The sequence below is a fragment of the Furipterus horrens genome, unplaced genomic scaffold (assembly GCF_987537825.1).
Source record: "Furipterus horrens unplaced genomic scaffold, mFurHor1.1.pri manual_scaffold_11, whole genome shotgun sequence".
Lineage (NCBI taxonomy): Eukaryota > Metazoa > Chordata > Mammalia > Chiroptera > Furipteridae > Furipterus > Furipterus horrens.
The window spans coordinates 100,536,907-100,553,686 of record NW_028327181.1 but is presented as its reverse complement, the minus strand read 5'-3'; the positions used below and the strand labels follow the sequence as shown (position 1 = coordinate 100,553,686).

General features: G+C 67.8%; 2 protein-coding genes across 2 annotated transcripts; one reads left to right on the top strand and one right to left on the bottom strand.

Moving 5' to 3' along the window:
- The first annotated feature begins 180 nt into the window (after positions 1 to 180).
- Positions 181 to 7,998, top strand: FAAP100 (FA core complex associated protein 100). The gene is made up of 9 exons (XM_090292044.1): positions 181 to 410; positions 538 to 656; positions 1,391 to 2,322; positions 3,431 to 3,587; positions 4,212 to 4,984; positions 5,083 to 5,219; positions 6,308 to 6,424; positions 7,370 to 7,456; positions 7,850 to 7,998. Exons 1-9 carry the CDS (start codon positions 246 to 248, stop codon positions 7,979 to 7,981), a joined length of 2,619 nt encoding a protein of 872 aa, XP_090148170.1. The 5' UTR covers positions 181 to 245; the 3' UTR covers positions 7,982 to 7,998.
- A 2,399-nt stretch (positions 7,999 to 10,397) lies between these two features.
- Positions 10,398 to 16,174, bottom strand: FSCN2 (fascin actin-bundling protein 2, retinal). Its single transcript, XM_090291126.1, has 5 exons — positions 14,636 to 16,174; positions 11,564 to 11,720; positions 11,212 to 11,333; positions 10,726 to 10,893; positions 10,398 to 10,631 (listed from the first exon to the last, which is right to left on the bottom strand). The coding sequence occupies exons 1-5, from the start codon at positions 15,459 to 15,461 to the stop codon at positions 10,429 to 10,431; spliced, it is 1,476 nt and encodes a 491-aa protein (XP_090147252.1). The 5' UTR covers positions 15,462 to 16,174; the 3' UTR covers positions 10,398 to 10,428.
- Between the last annotated feature and the right edge of the window lie 606 nt (positions 16,175 to 16,780).

Here is a 16,780-nt window from a genome sequence, read left to right as displayed (position 1 = left end):
ACCCCAGCCTCCGCAAGCGGCCGCGGAGCTCCGGCCCCGCCCCCGCCGCCCCCGGGCCCCGCCCCCGCCGCGCCCCGGGCCCCGCCCCCGCCACCCCCGGGCCCCGCCCCCGCCGCGCCGCTTTACGGCGGAGGCCGCGCCGCGACGTGGGCGGCCGTACGGCGCCCCCGCCCACCCGCCCCAGCGTCCGGAGGCGGAGCGGAATTCCTCACGCGCTCGTGCTTTCCGGGCGGCGGGCCAGCAGCATGGCCGGCCTCGCGCCGCGCGTGGACTACCTGGCGGGCTTCAGCTGCCCAGTCGGAGGCCTGGCGGCGGGCGCGTCCCGCGTGCTGTGCCTCGGAGCGGAGATCTACCTGTGCGCCGGGAGGGAGCTGGTCTACGTCTACGACCCGGAGGGCAGGCAGCTGACCGTGAGTGCGGGGGGCGGTGTCCCAGGCCCCGGAGGCTGCGCGGGGGCCGGGAGGGGCCGGCGCGTTCGAGAAGTTCGTTCGAAACTAAAGCCTCCACCCCCGCCCCGCCCCGCCGCCCGACTCCCAGGCGGTGTACAGGTTTCCCGGTCAGGTGTGGCACCTGGAAGTCCTGGCCCTTCGCAGGGCGCTCTACGTTCTGTGCGCCCGGAGGGGCATCTATTGCTTGTCCCTGGACCAGGCGAGCAGGTGAGGAAGGGTGTCGGGGCGGCCGCGTCGGGGGCTGCGGCAAGGCCGGCCCTGCCCTCGCACCCCGGCCTGGGGCCTGTGTGACCCGCCCACCCCGCGCTGGGGTCCGGATGAGCCCTCCCCAGCCCTCCCGTGGAGACGCAAGGGGTCGGTGGGCTCGCAGCCGGCTCGAAGCTGTAGGTGCGCCCACCCCCAGCGCCTGCGCCCTGGGCGGGCTGCTGCTGGCAGAGAGTCCGTTGTAAACGGGTGCAGGCGGGTGTGGGCGAGTCCGCAGCCAGGAGCAGGACCCTTGGCCTCCGCGGCCCTGTCCCCTCTGTCCTGACACACCTGGAGCCCGTGGTTAGAGGAGCCTGGTGTTGGGGGCGGGGCCCGGGCACCGGCAGAGAACCCGGACAGGGACCTGCCCTCTCCTGGCGTAGGACAGGGAAAGGTGCAGTGCCACGCACAGAGCAGGCCTCGCGTGCTGACAGGTCTGTACGGATAACTTCCATCCAAACGCCGCTTTCGGGAAGGTTTGTCACGTGTGCGTCCCTGGGCAAGCAGAGCAGTCCCGAGGGCAGGGCGAAGTGCTGTGGGGACAGCCGCTCCCTGCTGAGCCTCCCCCACGTCGCTGCAGGACCGAGGGCCACTGAGGCCGCTCCCTGTGACGACCCCAGAGCCAGCGTGGCTGGCTGGCAGGTTGTCACAGAGACAGCGCATGAATCCCCGAGTGACGCTTCCCTGTGTCCTCAAAGGTCTGGGAGCCAGAGTGACGGGGATGGCGAGGACAGCGAGCCCCCTTCCCCTGTGATCCCTGTGGACCCAGAGGCCTGTGTCCTCCCTGACGCCACACTGTGCGCCTTCACGGTGCTGGACGACATGCTCATCGCGCTGGTGCAGGGCCCCGCCCAGTGGAAGGTGCGGCTGTTCGAGTGCCCTTGTCCAGGGCAGGCCCCCAGACCCCCAGGCCAGATCGGCGAGGTGGATCTGTCCCCCTGCAGCCCCCCAGCTGGGAGCCCGGGGAAGCCCAAGGCCCCCCGCTTCCTCCCCGTGCTGTGCTGTGTGTCACCGCCAGGCTCCGGGCCCCCCGCCAGCCTCCTGCGGGGTCCCAGGGGCTTCACACTGGAGAGGGCTCTGTTCGGGCTCCTCTTTGGAGCTGATGCCTCCCTCCTGGAATCACCTGTGATCCTCTGTGGCCTCCCTGATGGCCAGCTCTGCTGTGTGGTCCTGAAGACCCTGGTCACCTCCAGGTGGGCCCCTGGTGACCCAAAGGCCCTTGTCAAGATCCTCCATCACCTAGAGGAGCCTGTCATCTTCATCGGGGCCTTGAGGACAGAGCCACTGGCTGAGGGTGTGAAGGACGCGCACTCTGACTGCCTGGTGGCGCTTGGTCACCAGGGCCGGACACTGGCCATCAAAGCCAGCTGGGACGAGGCAGGGGTCCTGGTGCCAGAGCTGCGGGAGTACTGCCTGCCAGGGCCTGTGCTCTGTGCTGCCTGCGGCGGGGACGGCCGCGTGTACCACAGCACGCCCTCCAACCTCTCCGTGGTGGACCTGGCTCAGGGAGGGGGCCCCTGGGACCCCATGCCACCCAGCGGCCCAGGCGGCCTGCCCTCTCTGCTGTGTCCGGCCAGCTTGAGTGTCTGCAGCGTTGTCACCCTCTCTGTGTTGTCTGGGTCATCTAAAGGTAAGAGCCACCATTTAACCTAAAAGCCAAAGACTTAGGGATGGGTGGGACCCTTAGGAACCCTGCCACCCCCCCACCCCCTGGCAGTCCTTCTGTGAACTGGCCTGTCCTCTCCCTGCCTTCTTGCTGCTGGACGCCTGACAGGGCAGGTTTGTCCCCACCTGTCTCGGGGTCAGGGAGGCCCAGCCTGTGTGCCCGGTAGGTTGAGCAGTGGGTGCTGTCGCCCTGCCTGGGTGGGGTTTGCGCCTGGGTGACCTGAGGCAAACACGTCTCTCCCAGTTGGTCTGACATCGCAGGTGGCCCAGGGGAGGCGCATCGGTTCGGGTCGAGCTTGGGCATTTCTCCTGAAGGCCAGGAGACGCCTCCTCTGCTTGCTGTGTGCCTGCTAGCAAGCCCCCTCTGCTCTGCAGCTCTGTGTGTGCCCTTGGGGGACAGGCAGTGTGTCCGGGGCCTGTTTTGGTTAGCCGGCCCAGGAGCCGTCCCGCGCCTGCTGTGGGCAACACTGAAGAGAAAGAAATGCTTTGAAGGGGAAAGGCCACTGGCCACTGCAGGGAAAAGGGGCCATGTGGGTGGGGGGACGCGGGAGCCCCGGGCTGAGGGGCGAGGGCTTCTGCAGTCTCGAGCTTGGGGATAGGCAGATGTCCCCACTTCCTGGAGGGTTCCCTGGTCACCTGGAAGCGGAGCAGGCAGGATGTTGCCTCAGAGACCATGGGCTTCCAGAAAGCACGGCTGGGCAGAGCAGAGCGGGAGGGAGGTGTCCCCAGCACCCATTCGCCCCTGAGTCCTCCGAGTGGCTCTGTCTGGCCGGCCTATTGAAGGTCGAGCTGTTCCCGACTGACACAGTGACCCACACAGATCCTTGTTTGGCCCCTCTCAGTCCCACCCCTGTACGATGTGCCACCGTAGTGCCACGTGCGCTGTGCTGAACTTCCCTCCCAGGGAGGGCCCCATGGGACATGTGCGTAGGGAGCGCGGGGGCTCCACCCAGCCCCTGGCGCACGTCCAGACTCCGCAATCCTGGGTCCTCGCTTGGGGGTGGTCTTCTGCTAGCACGAGCCTGGGGGAGCTGTCCCAGCAGCTTGCCCTCCCCACCTGTCCCCATCCTCAGGAGGCACCGAGCTCCTGGCGCTGTCAGCCAGAGGCCGCCTGGTCACCTGCAGCTTGGGGCTGAGCCCTGAGGCCCCGCGGCCCGCCCGGGGGACCGCGGCAGACACTGGCCGGAAAATTAAGGACTTGCTCTGCGGGATCGGCACCGTCTCTGAGAGGTGAGCGGCAGGTTGCGTCCTGGGGAGGCAGCGTCCCGGGTGTGGACGTGGGTCCAGGCCCGACCCGTCCCTTTGCCTCTCGTCCCCAGCGAGAGCCCCAGACATTGAGTTGCCTGACGAAAGGCTGGCGCCCTCAGAAGACAAAAGGGGCCCCCACTGCATTCTCCCCCGCCCCCCTTTTCTCTCACAGAAGTGCAGGAGACCGTCTCCCCCTCGCATGCAGCACCCCTCCCTCTGAGCTCACCTGTCCCCCTGCGGCGTGAGTGAGCGTCCGTAGGCTCTAGGCCCCTGTGGGCTAGGGTCCCGTCTACAGTGCTGGTCGTTCTCCAGGCTGTCACGGTGGCTGCAGAGGAGCCACGGGGCCACCTCAGCGCGTGAGCACGCAGCAGGGACCAGCCCTACACAGGCACCGTCCAGCCCCCATGGCCCTGGCAAGGGTGGCAGGCGCCCCAGCCCAGTGGGCTGGGGACAGCGTGCGTGGGAAACACAGGGCTGCTCCTCCAGGCGGGAGCTCCTTGCTCGGTACTTGTCGGAGCAGTCCTGGTCCCTTCCGACTCCAGGAGTGGGGTGGCACCACTGCCTTGGCTCCTTGCTCCTCCCTGGGGCCCTGTTTGCTCTTCCCAGAGTATCTTCTCTGAAGAAGGCTGTCGACCAGCGGAACAGGGCCCTGATGTGTCTCAACGAAGCCATGAACGTGAGCTGTGCGCTGCTGTCCCGCCGAGAGGGCCCCCGGCCCATTTCGTGCACAACCGCCACCGCCTGGAGCCGCCGGGAGCTGCGGGACGTGCTGACGGCCACCTGCGTGCTGCAGAACAGCAGCGGCTTCAGCCTGGGCCGGGGCTGGGCCCTGTGCGTCCAGGTGCTGCCCGGCCCCCAGGCCTCAGCCGCGGAGGCAGCTGGCTCGGCCGTGACCTACACTGTCCCCGTGGCCCAGCTGGGCCCCGGCGCCCGGCGGGAGGTGACGCTCGCCCTGGGCCCTGGTGAGACCGGCGCGCTCGACCTGCCCGTGACGGTGTGCTCTGCGCTCTTCTACAGCCTCAGGGAGGTCCTGGACGGGGCCCTGGCCCCCCAGAGCCCCGTGACGGACGCCTCCTTGGATGGGCATCCCCCCAACATGCTGCCTCAGCAAGGGGGCGTCTGCCTGCCCCTGAGCGAGCACGTGGTGGACATGCTGCAGGGCCTGCGTTTCCCTGGCCTGGCCGTGCCCCATGTGCACGCTCCCGGGCCAATGGGTTTCACCAGCGACCCCGTGGACACCTTCCTGGAGACTTGCCGTAGGCCCGGCAGCCATCCGGCAGGGCCCGAGTCCCTGAGGGCCAAGTACCTGCCACCTTCCGTGGCTGCCATCAGGGCGTCGGCAGAGCTGCTCCAGGCTGCCCTGGGGGACGGCGCCTCAGGTGGGTGGTGCTGATCCTTCGCTCCAGTCTGTGGATGGGGATCCTTCCTCACCGTCCTGGGACCCGTCTGAGCTCAAGGCCTGCACCTCTGTCCTCAGGTGGATCCCTGTGCTGCGCCACCCTGCAGTGGCTCCTCGCTGAGAATGCCGCCGTGGGTGTCATCAGGGCCCAAGCGCTGTCCTCGGTCCAGGCAGTGGCCCCAGATGACACCGACATTCGCCTCATCGTCCACGAGGCAAGTGGGGGTTGGCTCTCCTGTCTGCGGGGAAAGCAGCCTGGAGGGCAGCTGTTCTCAGAGTGGGGTCTCCGGGTGGCTCGAGAGGAACCCGCTTCTTGGGCCCACCCTGCAGAGGGTTCTGACCCCACGGGAGTGCGTGGTCCGGCTGTGCCCGGGCAGCCTCTCAGGACCGCAGCCCGCCCAGCCGCCCAGCGCCCTGCACACATGGCCCCCACTCCCTGCACTGTGGGCACTGCAGCCTGCTCCCCAGGGCCCACCAGGAGCACAGGGTCCATACCAGCCCAGCCGCTCAGTGGTAGGTCACCGGGAGGCTGGGCCGGTCGTGGAAGCCATTCTGTCTCGCACACACCTGCCTCCCTGAGACTCCTGCTGACCAGCCCGGCCCACGTCCTGCCTCGGGTTCCTGTGTGGGAGGCTCCCCTAGAGCAGCCCAGGCGGCCCGGTCACATGTGCCCCGGGCTGGTAGGTGGACGCCGCCTCAGCTGCGGGGAGCCGGCTGCTGCCCACAGCACAGCCTTTCTGTCAGCCCAGACCAGGCCGGTGCTGCAGTGGGGGATCCTCAGCCCGGTGGGTGCCCGCACGTCTCACAGATCCAGCGGGAGAGCTGCCTGTGACCACCCTTCCCAGAGTCCCCAAGCCCCTGGGTCTTGCCTGTGTCCTGTGCGTGGAGACTGAGCCAGCGGACCCGGCTCTCGGCCTGACCTCACTGGCCTCGTCTTCAGCTTAGTGTCCTCAGAACCTCTGGAGGGTGCTTGGCTGACCTCCGACCGTGACTGCCCAGCCCGCTCCCTGTTTTCCCACCCGCCCTGTTGCCGGGTGGCCTGGGTGGTCGGCGGGGCTGTAGTGTCTGGGCGAGGTCGCAGCCATCGCCTTATTCTGGAGTCGGTGCTGTAGAGCAGGACTCTTCCTGGACAGGGGAACAGGTTTGCCATCGCTTGGCTGGCTGGTTCTCCGGGCGGGACTTGCCGTTAGGCAGGGAGACTCAGCCTGGGTGCTTTTGGGGACGAAGCTTCACCCGGGGTGGTATAGAGAGGCAGCCAGGCCAGAGAGCTGTGGGTGGGCACGAGGCTCTCTCTGTATTGCAGGTGGCCGTGACCGACCTGTGCCCGGGAGGGCCCATCCGGGCTGTGGAGATCCAAGTGGAGAGCTCCGCTCTGACCAACCTGTGCAGGACCCACCACGCCGTCGTGTGGCGTCTGCAGGTGCGCCCACCCAGCCTGAGCCTGCTGGGGTGGCCTCCACGGGTGGGGGGCACGGGCCATGGGGTTGCAGGCCGGTCTCCACCTCCTCTCTGCTTCCAAGTGCACATGCGTGCAGCCGAGCTGGGAGACTGTGTCCATCCTCCTGGCAGCAGCCCTGGCGGGTGCCCGGGACCCACCAGGCCAACAGATTGGAGCGAGACGTTTCTGCTTATCACCTGCCAGGGTCAGCGGCAGGTTTCTGCACTTGCCTGGCTGAGCAGAGGCCGCCCCGGGGTCAGATACCCTGGGCTCAGGTCCCAGAACGAAGTGTCTGCTTATCTTAGTCTCCGTATCTTTACCTAGAATGTGGGCATTGCTGGCCTGCCCTCCTACAGCCCTGGGGCCTCTGCCACCTGGCGCCATAATAGGCGTCTTCAGTGCCATGTGGGGCTGGGACTCCGGCTCCCAGAAAGTCCATACATGTTTCAGAGTCTGTCCACTAGTGCCCTCAGCCAGGCACACCTGTCCCCTCTGCTCAGGGCTCTGGGCGCAGCGATGATGTCCCTGAAGCGTGGTCTGTGCGTCACCATCACCTGGGGACGCACCGGCGAGGGTGTGCTGCGTCTGCCAGGGCTCTGCCTGTTGCCCCTTGGGTCCATGCTGCCTCAGGGCTCTGCCCTGCTCCCTGCACCCACGTGGAGCTCGGGTCTGAGCCCTGGGAGCTGGGCCGGGGTGCTTCCTCTAGAAAGCTGGGCTGGAGCAGCCGCACGGTGGACGGGGTGGCCGCTGGAGCGGGGACGGGGCGCTCTGGGCGTGCAGGAGGGCAGGCCGCAGAGAGGCGCGTGCCTGCAGTGCGGGGAGGCCGAGTGCCCTGGGAGGAGATGGGGCACTGCCGAGAAACCGGGGAAGGGGCTGGGGGACAGGTGCCGGGAGCCCCTGGTGCAACCTGCCCCTTTGTGCCCCCAGAGGATGGTGGTAGAGCAGGCCGCCCGGGGCTCCAGCGCACCTGACCTCCGCGTGCAGTATCTCCACCAGATCCAGGCCAACCATGAGGTGAGGCCACTTCGGGGTCCCGTCCCCAAACCCCCCAGCAGCCTGGACAGCGAGGACTGTCCCTGGCCAGGCTCCTGTGTTGCCCTCAGAACTGAGCAGGGGGGGTGGCCTCAGTCACTTCTGTCGGCCACCCTGCTCCTGCCTGCTGGCCAGGACCTTCCTGGAACCTGGGGGGTGTGGGCTCCCTTCAGCTGAGCCGTACCCTCTTGTCCTGGGGGCCTTTGTGGTCAGACAGGGTGCCCTGCACGTGAAGGGCACTGATGAGCATGTTCTCTGGCCTGCCTGCCATGGCTCAGGTGGGGTTTGTACGTGACAGGTGTCCCCCAGAGGGACCTGGTGCTGTGCAGGTAGGAGGGTGGGGGCCTAGCCGTTGCCGCCTGCCCCGACCTGCAGACGCTGCTGCGGGAGGTGCAGACCCTCCGCGACCGGCTGTGCACAGAGGACGAAGCCAGCTCCTGCGCCACCGCCGAGAGGCTGCTGCAGCTGTACCAGCAGCTCCGCAGCCCCAGCCTCCTGCTGCTGTGACCGCGGCCCGCACCCCGCACCCCGCCCTCCCCGGCTCTGTCCTCACGGGCAGCCTCGCCGGGGGCGCAGCGCCCCCGGTTTTGTGAAGGAGGATCCAGGACACGGGGTGCAGCTCCCAGCTCCTGAGCTGACAGGCGGGCGCCCACACTGGCTGTGGCCGTGGGAGGTCGGGTGAGCTCGGCCTGCGCAGGGAAGCACAGGCTCCAGGCCCTGGGCCCGCCCCCGCTCACCACAGCCCTCCCTGTGCCTGTGCTTGAGGCGTCGGCCCCCACTGTTCTTCCTCCCACCCCCCTCCACACCCCCCATCCCCCGACAGCCAGCCGCTGTCTCCGTCCTCTTCCTGCTGCTCAGGCAGCGTCCCGGAACGTGGGTTGGATCAGCGACGTCTGCTCCACTCACAAGTTCATCTCAGGACATCAGACCGGACCCCAGGGCAGGAGTGGCGTCACCTGGGCAGCTTTCAGAGGCCAGGGAGAGAGCACCTGGTCCCAGTACCACCTTGGCCCTGCCTCTGCACTGCTGGGGGGCTCCCTGTGACCCGAGGACAAAGATGGGGGTGGGGGCTTCCGGGTGGCCTGTGGCTAGGGCCCCACAGGCGGGTGGGCTCGCTGGTGCTGGTGTTTGCATCCCTGGGAGATGACGCCTGGATGTCACATGGTGCTCTGTGGGGGGGGCTGCTAAGGCCCTGCCGCCACAACTGACCTTTATTTTCTGTGAGCTGCCTCTGCCTTGGTTGGTTTTGTGTCCCATCGCCCCCCCCCCCCTCGGTCGGTCGGGTGGTGGTTTTGACCCAGGTTCCTAGGTGCCCCCAGCCCCGTGCCAGGTGAGCCCTGCCCTGGCCTCTTCGTGGCCCTGGGGTGGATGGGAAACGCTTGATAAACGGGAGAGGAGGGCACAAGCTGCAGGTGCTGACCTCAGCCTGGCCTGGGCAGTGTGGGAGCCGGGTGGGCACAGACCCAGCCTGGCAGGGAGCCTCCTGAGTGGCGTCGGTGCTGGGGTGGCTCAGCCAGGGACGGGGACAGCGAGTGGGCTGTGTGGGCAGCGTGGCCTGGCTGCCACTGACGTCCCCTGCACACAGCTCGGGGCCCTCTGCGCCCAGTCCCAGGGGGTGCCAGGGCGTCCTTAGGGCCACCGCAGTCCCCGCTCTTCCCACCTGCCCTCTGCAGCGGTTGCCAAGTGCACTGTGGCTGTGTCAGCGCAGCGACAGGGAGACCCCCCCTGGATGCCCTGCAGGGTCAGGCCGGCAGCAAGCAGCACATGGCTGCCCCCGCCTTCCAGCCCCGACGCCCCCTCCGGGTTGCCACCAGGGGGCAGCACAGGCCGCAGCCTCCGTCCCCACCCGCTGGGCCCCGCGTCTCCCTGCGGCCCACAACCAGGGCGCGCCTTTGTCCCTCGGGGAGGGCAACGGGCCCAAGAGTCCTTGGGGAAACCTCGCGGGACCCCTCTCAGCCCCTCCCGCCCCGTGTCTCATGTTCCCTGGCTCCTACTTGGCACCTCCCCCCTGCGGTCCCCGTTCCCCAAAGTGCTCCTTCCGCTGCTTGGGACACTGGTGGGACTCCCTGGAGGGGACTTCTGGCCGCAAGCGAGGGCCAGGGCTGGCTGCGGGGGAGGGGTGGGCCTAACAAGAGGGCAGCAAGAGCACCTTGGTCAGGTGCAGCGCCCGCCCTCCGTCTCCCGCCCATGCCCCCTATCGCCCTCAGCATCAAGGTCCTGACCAACCCCAGAGGGCGCCCAGCCTGGCGTGGGTGCTGGCTGCTGTGGGGAGGCGGGCGAACACCAGGCCTCGTCTGGCCACCGGGCAGCGGGGACGTCTGTGCACAGTTGGGGGCGGGCTTGGCCTGAGAGCCCCTCTCCTGGGCTGGGGGGGCTGGTGGCAGCAAGGCAGCCGTGGGAGCTAAGAAGGGCCTCTCTGCTGGCCCTTCATCCACAGCCCTGTTTGGGGAGCGTGGGGACCTTGGTTCCCCAAATGCTTTTGGGAGTCCCGAAGACGGTGCCCCAGTGCTGCGAGCAGCAGTGTTCCACGGAGACCCACCAACCAAAGACCCTCTAACCGGCCTGCCTCGCTGGGCCCCCCAGCTGCCTCAGCCCCACGCAGGTCCAGCCCGGTGGGAAGGGCGTCTCCCCGGGTTTGGGAGAAGAGGTGCGTGGGCGGGGCAAGAGGAGGAGACCCGGGGCTGGGGCTGTGCAGGGTTGGGGTGGGACCGTAACCAGCTGGCCTCCCTCCCGACACCCCGACACACACACACCCCGCGTTTCCTGGGCATGAGGTGGGGCGCGAACCACCAGAACCGGGGAGGGTGCAGCGCGAGCACCCGCGTCCCAGCGCATCCCTCGCCCTGCAGAGCAGGGGGCCCCAGTGCAGACCCTCCGCGCCCACCCGGGGCAGCTGCCACGACCCGCCAGCCGCTGAGACAGACATGTTTTAATGGGTGACAGGGGCCACGTGCTCAGTACTCCCAGAGCGCGACCCCGGCCGGCACGTCCGCGTCGGCCCGCAGCAGCCCCGAGGCGCCGCCGCGCAGGTACTTGCCGCTCCGGGCGCGGATGGCCAGGCGGCCGCGCTCGCGGAACTCGAAGAGGAAGTCCTCGGGGCGCTCGCCGTCGCTGCACACGGTGCCGTGGCTGCCGGTGTGCCAGAACCCGCCGCGGCCTGGGGAGCAAGCGCGTGTCGGTGGGGGCGCGCCCCTCCCGCTCGCCCCGCCCCGCGCCCCCAGCTCGCCCCCAGGGGCTGGTAGGCGCCCCACCTCGAATCTGGTAGGCGCCGTCGCTGAAGCTCAGGTGGAAGACGTCGTAGACCGAGCGGTTGGTGTCCAGCTGGTTGGAGCCGCGGCGGTGGCACACGAAGCCGTCCAGGCCGCGCAACACCAGGATGGGCCGGTTGATGAGCTTGAGGACGAACTCCTCATCCTCGCCTGCAGGGGAGAGCCATCCCTGTCCTAGCCGGTCAGGCGGGGCGCAACAGGGGCTCCCCAGGGAGAGCTCCCGCAGGCTCGGGCTCGTGGGCCCAGATGTGCCATCGCCACTGTCCTATGCGTCCTCACGAGGGGCCCACTGCCCCTGAGCCAGGGCTCCCCGAAGGTGCGGTGGAAATAAGGGCGCTCTAGGATCTAACTGCTCGGCTGATGCCTGTGGTGACGACCTGGGCCAGGTAGTGCCGGTCCGCTGGCCAGTCCCCAGGCAGGGGGCGGGGCCTGCTCTTGGGGGACACAGGGCAGGTGGGGAGCGCTCACCCACAAAGTCGCTGATGGCCGCCAGCTGCCCATTCTTCTTCATGCACACGTAGCGCCCATTACTGGCCTTGAGTGCCACCCGCCGGCCCCGCCACTCCATCTCAAACATGGTGCTAGGCGAGCTGCAGGAACGGGGCAAGGTCCCTTCAGAGCGGCAGGACGCAGGGCTCAGAGCCAGGGCTTCCCAATCTCCTCAGGCACAATACTACCCACAGTGGGGGCGACAGGCGTCGCTCTCCACTGATACGCCCACGAAGAGCTCCTCCGCCCCAGTACCCTCATGGCAGAGCAGGGGTGCTGGCTGAGGTAGCCGCGGTGATGGGGGCAGGGGGCGCGGGGCTGGCTCACTCACACTTCCGTGGCTGTGGCCTGGATGCCCCCGTGGGTCACCAGGGCCCAGTAGCCCCCGATGCTGGAATAGAAGGTGCACTTCCTGGTCTCCCGGTCGATCTGCATCAGGAAGGTCTCGTTATCCAGCTCTTCGTCTTGGTTGGCTGAGACGTTGACCCCTGGAGGGAGGAGAAAGGAAGCCCCTCACGCCTCTCCCTGGGTGGGTGGGGAGCAGACGGGTGGGGAAGCACGCTCTTGGGGTGACGCTGAAGACAGAGGGGGCTCATCTAGAACCTGAGAGGCGTTAGAAGACACTTCTCAGAGGGTCTGGGAGCTCTGCCCCCAGGGCCACGTGGGCACGTGGAACCCCCCACGCTGTTCCCTCAGGTCCCGGCCCAGCTGCATCTACAGCCCAGGAGCCGGCCGGCCCGCGCTGGCAACTTGCTGGCTCCTGCTTTCGGCCTAGCGCTCACACCGGCCTCTATAACTTGCCCCACGGCTGCTGTGCAGGCGCAGTGAGCCCCTGTCCTTCCCTGTGCCGTGGCCCAGGGCACGTCCGAGGCCTGGCGTCCACTCCTGGGCACTGGGCGGGGGCTGGTCACTTGTCGCCTTCCCAGCCTCCCACTCACGTGTGGTGTCTCCCTGATGTCCTAGGGAAGGCCAAGGCTACCGAGGCTCTGCCGCGGTTCCTGGGCCAGGGACAGAGGAGCCTCTGTGCTCAGATGCAGGCAGTAGGCAGGCTCTGGGGCCTCCTGAGTATCTTCCCATAAACTGCATTTCTGTTTCCATGGCAACTGGTTGGTCTGAGTGGTGTGGCAGGTCCCAGAGCTCCTCTCAGGCTCTGGTACGTCCATCTGGGGGTCCAGGCCATACCCTATCCCACTCTCCCTCCTGAAGGAAGGCCCGGCACGGGGCAGGGCTGGGCCCCCGCTGCACGCAGGTCGCTGCTCAGAGGAGAAGGTGGCCCTGAGCAACTAAGTGTGTGCCCGCTGCCCTGGGCTGGTGGTCAGGGGCCACGCAGGGAACAGCCCTCCCTCCCAGCGCTGAGCGTCTGCAGGGAGCAGCAGCAGCAACACAGTCCGTCCAGTACCCGTGAGCACTGTGGGCCTGGACGGGGACAACCGCCTGGGAAGGTGACACTGAAGCAGACCTGGGGGCAGGGAACAGTCCTGCAGTTGCTGATGGGGCGAGGCCGGCCGCACGCCTCTGCTGCCATCCCCAGTGTGTCCCCTCACAGCCTCCCAGGCAGGGTGTGGCCTAGGGCCCCCTCAAGCACAGCCACACGTGGGGCCCTCCCTGGAGGCAGAAGGGCCCCCTGAGTCGGGGTCAGTGCTGGTAAGAAGCATAGACCCCACTGCCTGGCAGGGACTGAGCAAGTGGGAGTGATGGTCAACAGGGGTCTGCGGGCATTTGGAGAACTTCCTGTCCTCCTGCAAAGACACCAGGAGAGGTCAGGCCCCGCTTTCCTCTTGACCGTGCCCTGCCTGGATGTGAGGCCCGGAGCAGCAGCTGTCTTGTGACCATGAGAACACCAGCCAGAGGCCAGCGCTGTCCCAGGGGAGTGGTTTCTCAGAGTGGGACAAGCAGAGGGCTTTGGTGCTGCCACTGAGCTGGCAACAGTGTCCTGCCTGGGGCTGCCCCTCCCCCGTGCCTCCAGACAACCCTTTACAGGAAATCATCAATGTCCTTGTGGGGCCACTTTTGTTACTTGCAGTGACAAACGCTGGCTGCCGTGCACCGTGGCATCCGTGAAGGCCAGCGGCAGCGAGACAGAGCGAGCGGGAGGAGGAACAGGTCAGCCAGGGGAGGAGTTGGGGCTTGGGGATGCCTGGTGAGGAAGATGACGGAGACCCAGGTACCGCTACTCTGCAGATCCCGCTGCTCCAGCTGCCTCGAATCGAGGGGTCCCCCCCCCCCTGGACCAGATGCCACGTCCTGCTTCCTCACCCAGTTTACCATATCAACATTGACCATCTGGAGCCAGGCCGTGGGTCATCAGGCTTATTGCAAGAGAAGTAGGGAGCGAATGTGGGGTCCCTCGGCTTCTACAGCAAGAGGTGGGTCTGGTTGTTACTGGGGGGTCAGATCCAGGGTGGTCCAGGGAACAAAAAGGGGTCCCCAAGACCCTATTCCTCACCACCGTCATCACCTCTGTCTCCAAAGCAGCACCCCCGGCCGCCACCACCGCCAGCAGAATCGCCGGCAGCACCGCAGATCTGGCTCACAAGCTGAGCAGGTACCAACACTGTGGCCAGCACCCCTTTGGCTCTGGAAGCTTCTGCCTCGTAGCCTGCGTGTCACCCCCACACCAAACCCATGGGCCCGGGCCAGGAGCTGGGCAGGCTGGGCCATCGGGCCTGTGACGGGCAGTGTCAGGGCTGGCCACCTGCCAGGACACATGCTCAGGGGGAGCTGTGGAATGCCCGCCCTGTGCCAGGCTGGCCTCGAGGGCAGCAACTGCAGGCAGGGCCTCCAGCCACAGCAGGGCCACTGATCTCCAGACGGGGACGGCCTTGTGCCAGGTCTGGGTGTGTCTGGTCACTCCTGGATGCACGGAACCAGGAGCTCAAGCGGGAGGCCTGGCCAGGGGTGGTGCCTAGCAGCATGGGGCCACTCTAGGACCTCCGCTTCCTTGAGGGAAGGTAGGAACTGTCCACAGGCGTATGGAAGGGTCACAGGAGGCAGGAGAGCCGGGCTAGACCCACCAGGTAGATAGTGCCTTCTCACCAAGAAGCGCAGACCCAGGAGGGGCCATCTGCTCCCAGTGTCCCATGGACCGGAGGGACCCCAAGGTCTGCCACTTGAGGGTGCAGGGACCGCTGCTCTACCCGACTCCAGATTTGCTGGCTTCTCACCCTGGCCTCAGCACCCTCCCCATTTCCTTTCAAGTTCAGCAAGTGGGATGCTGGGAGAGAAGGAGCGGGAGCTGGGGGCCTGTCCAGTACGGGTGGGTCCTGGGCCTTGCCCACCACCCCCGGACATTGCCCGTGCGACACGCAGCAGCTGTCCTGAGACACAGCCCGTTTCTTCTGACCCCAAAGCCAGCAGCCCTTTGCGAGGACCCCACACGCGGCCACTCCCCGCCCCCGCTCACCTTGCCGCACGGACACGTAGCGGTGGTTGGCAGCCACCAGCACCACCTGCGGGTGGCTCTCCTCCAGGTCGAAGAGCTCGTCCTTGCCGGGCCGCGTGTTGCGGCCTGCCCTGAGCGTGCCCACGGGCCCCACGGGCGCCAGGTAGCGGCCGTCACAGTCCTTGAAGGCCAGCTTGCCGGCCTTGAACTCCAGCGTGTAGCGGGCACGGGCCTCGGGCTCCCAGACCAGGCGGCCGTCGTTGCGCAGGTAGCGGCTGTCACAGGACTTGAGGCAGTACTGCCGGTTCTGGAAGATGAGGGTGATGAGCGCGTCCACGCCCCACGGCGTGTTGCTGTCGGCCGCGATCTCGTCCTCCTGGGGGCACAGGTGCGCGTAGCGTCGCCGGCTCACACTCAGCAGGTGGGCCTGTGGATGGATGGCCAGGTGCACGGTCCACAGCTCAGCCGGGGAGATGGCAGTGGCGAAGCAGGACAGCCGGTCCTCGGTGCCACCAAAGAAGCGGCCGTGTGGCTCAGACTGCAGCGCCCAGCGCCCATCAGGCTGTGGCAGCACCAGGAAGCGGCAGTCTTGGCCCGGCAGCTCGGCCTCACACGCCACGCGCCCATCCTCCTCGGCTGACAGGTAGCGGCCCAGGTGGCTGCTGCGGAACAACACCGCCGTGCCCTGGCCGGGGTCGGGCTCCAGCACCCACAGCTGCTTCCTCTTGAGGCTGGGCGCCGAGGCATTGACCTTGAAGCCGAAGCTCTCGGCCGTCAGGTAGCGGTCAGTGTCGTTGACGAGGCCGAACTGGATCTTCAGCACCTGGTGCAGGCCGTTGGTGGGCATCCTGGGGGCGGCCTGCAGGGGCCTGGAGAGCTCCCTCTGCACGCTCACGGCCCCCGGTGGCCTCCAGAGGCCCGGCTCGGCTGGGCTGGCCCGTGGTCCCCAGGCCCCGCCAGCGTCATGGACCTGCTGCCTGCTCGGACGCTGCCCTGACCAGTGGCCGTGGGCCCGGGCAGCTCTTACATGACCAGCGGGCAGGAGAGGGCGGGTGGGAGGCGGATCAGCGCTGGGCCGGCTGAGGGACAGCGGCTGCCTGTCCTTGCCCCAGCTTGGATTTCAGCCACTCCTGGGCAGCGCCGGGCCGAAGCCGGGTCCTGGAGGGCGCCCCACCGCAGGCCTGACCTGCTCCCTGTGGTCCCCAGGGGCCGCTGGCACCCAGACTCAGACCCTGTGTCCCCCTTGTGGCCTTGGCACCTCTTGGCCTCTCTCCTTCTTGCCCCCCACCTCAGGGCCCCCAGACCCACCGCATGGAATCGCCCGCCCAGCCCAGCGCTTTCCCGATGTAGCAGAAGCTGCCTGGTGGAAAACGCCACGCAGCCGCAACCCGATCGCGGGCCTCCACCCTCGGCGGCTGCCCGAGCCACGGCCAGATCCAGTTACTGCTTCTCTGATCCCTGCTGCCAGGAGCACTGCGAGGCCCCCCCAGCGACCCGCGGCCAGTGTCCTGCAGCCCCCGAGACTGCCCGCGACCCTAGGCCTGATGCTTCCCCAGGGGTGGCTGGGGCTAGTGAGTGGCAGACAGGGGTGTCAGGGCCAGTGAGCGGCCCGGGCGCCTTGTTCTGGCACCTGTAGCACCCAGACCCAACAGGGTGTGGGCAGTGCAGGGAGGCAGCGGGCAGCCACTCACCCTGTCCCCACTGGGCTGGGAGGCCTGGCTGTGTGGACCCAGGGAGCAGGTCCCTGCCTAGAGCCGAGATGACAGCCCTGTGATGGAAATGGTGACACCTGCCCGCAGGTTACACGGGGGGAGGGGGTTACGAGAGTGGGAATGTGGAGCCGATGATGTCATCCTGGTGGCATGGGAGGCCCAGGTCAAAAGGCCCAGCTCTGAGCTGTCCTCTCTGGGTCCAGCCGGCCTCGTTCGATGGCCTCGGGGACCCCGGAAAGGCCGTCCACATCAACTGAGCAACCGGCCTGACTGCTACGGGGCTGGGTCCAGGGTGCCGTGTAGGGAGAGGGTCAGCTGGCCACCCCAAACCTGGCAGCCCCAGCCTCCGCGGCGGGCCCTCCCCAGCGCCCTGCCCTGCTGAGCCCCGGGGGCCGTCTTTGGGGACCTGCCGTGGCCTGCTCAGCCTGGCCATGCCTGTCTGTCTCCTGCACCT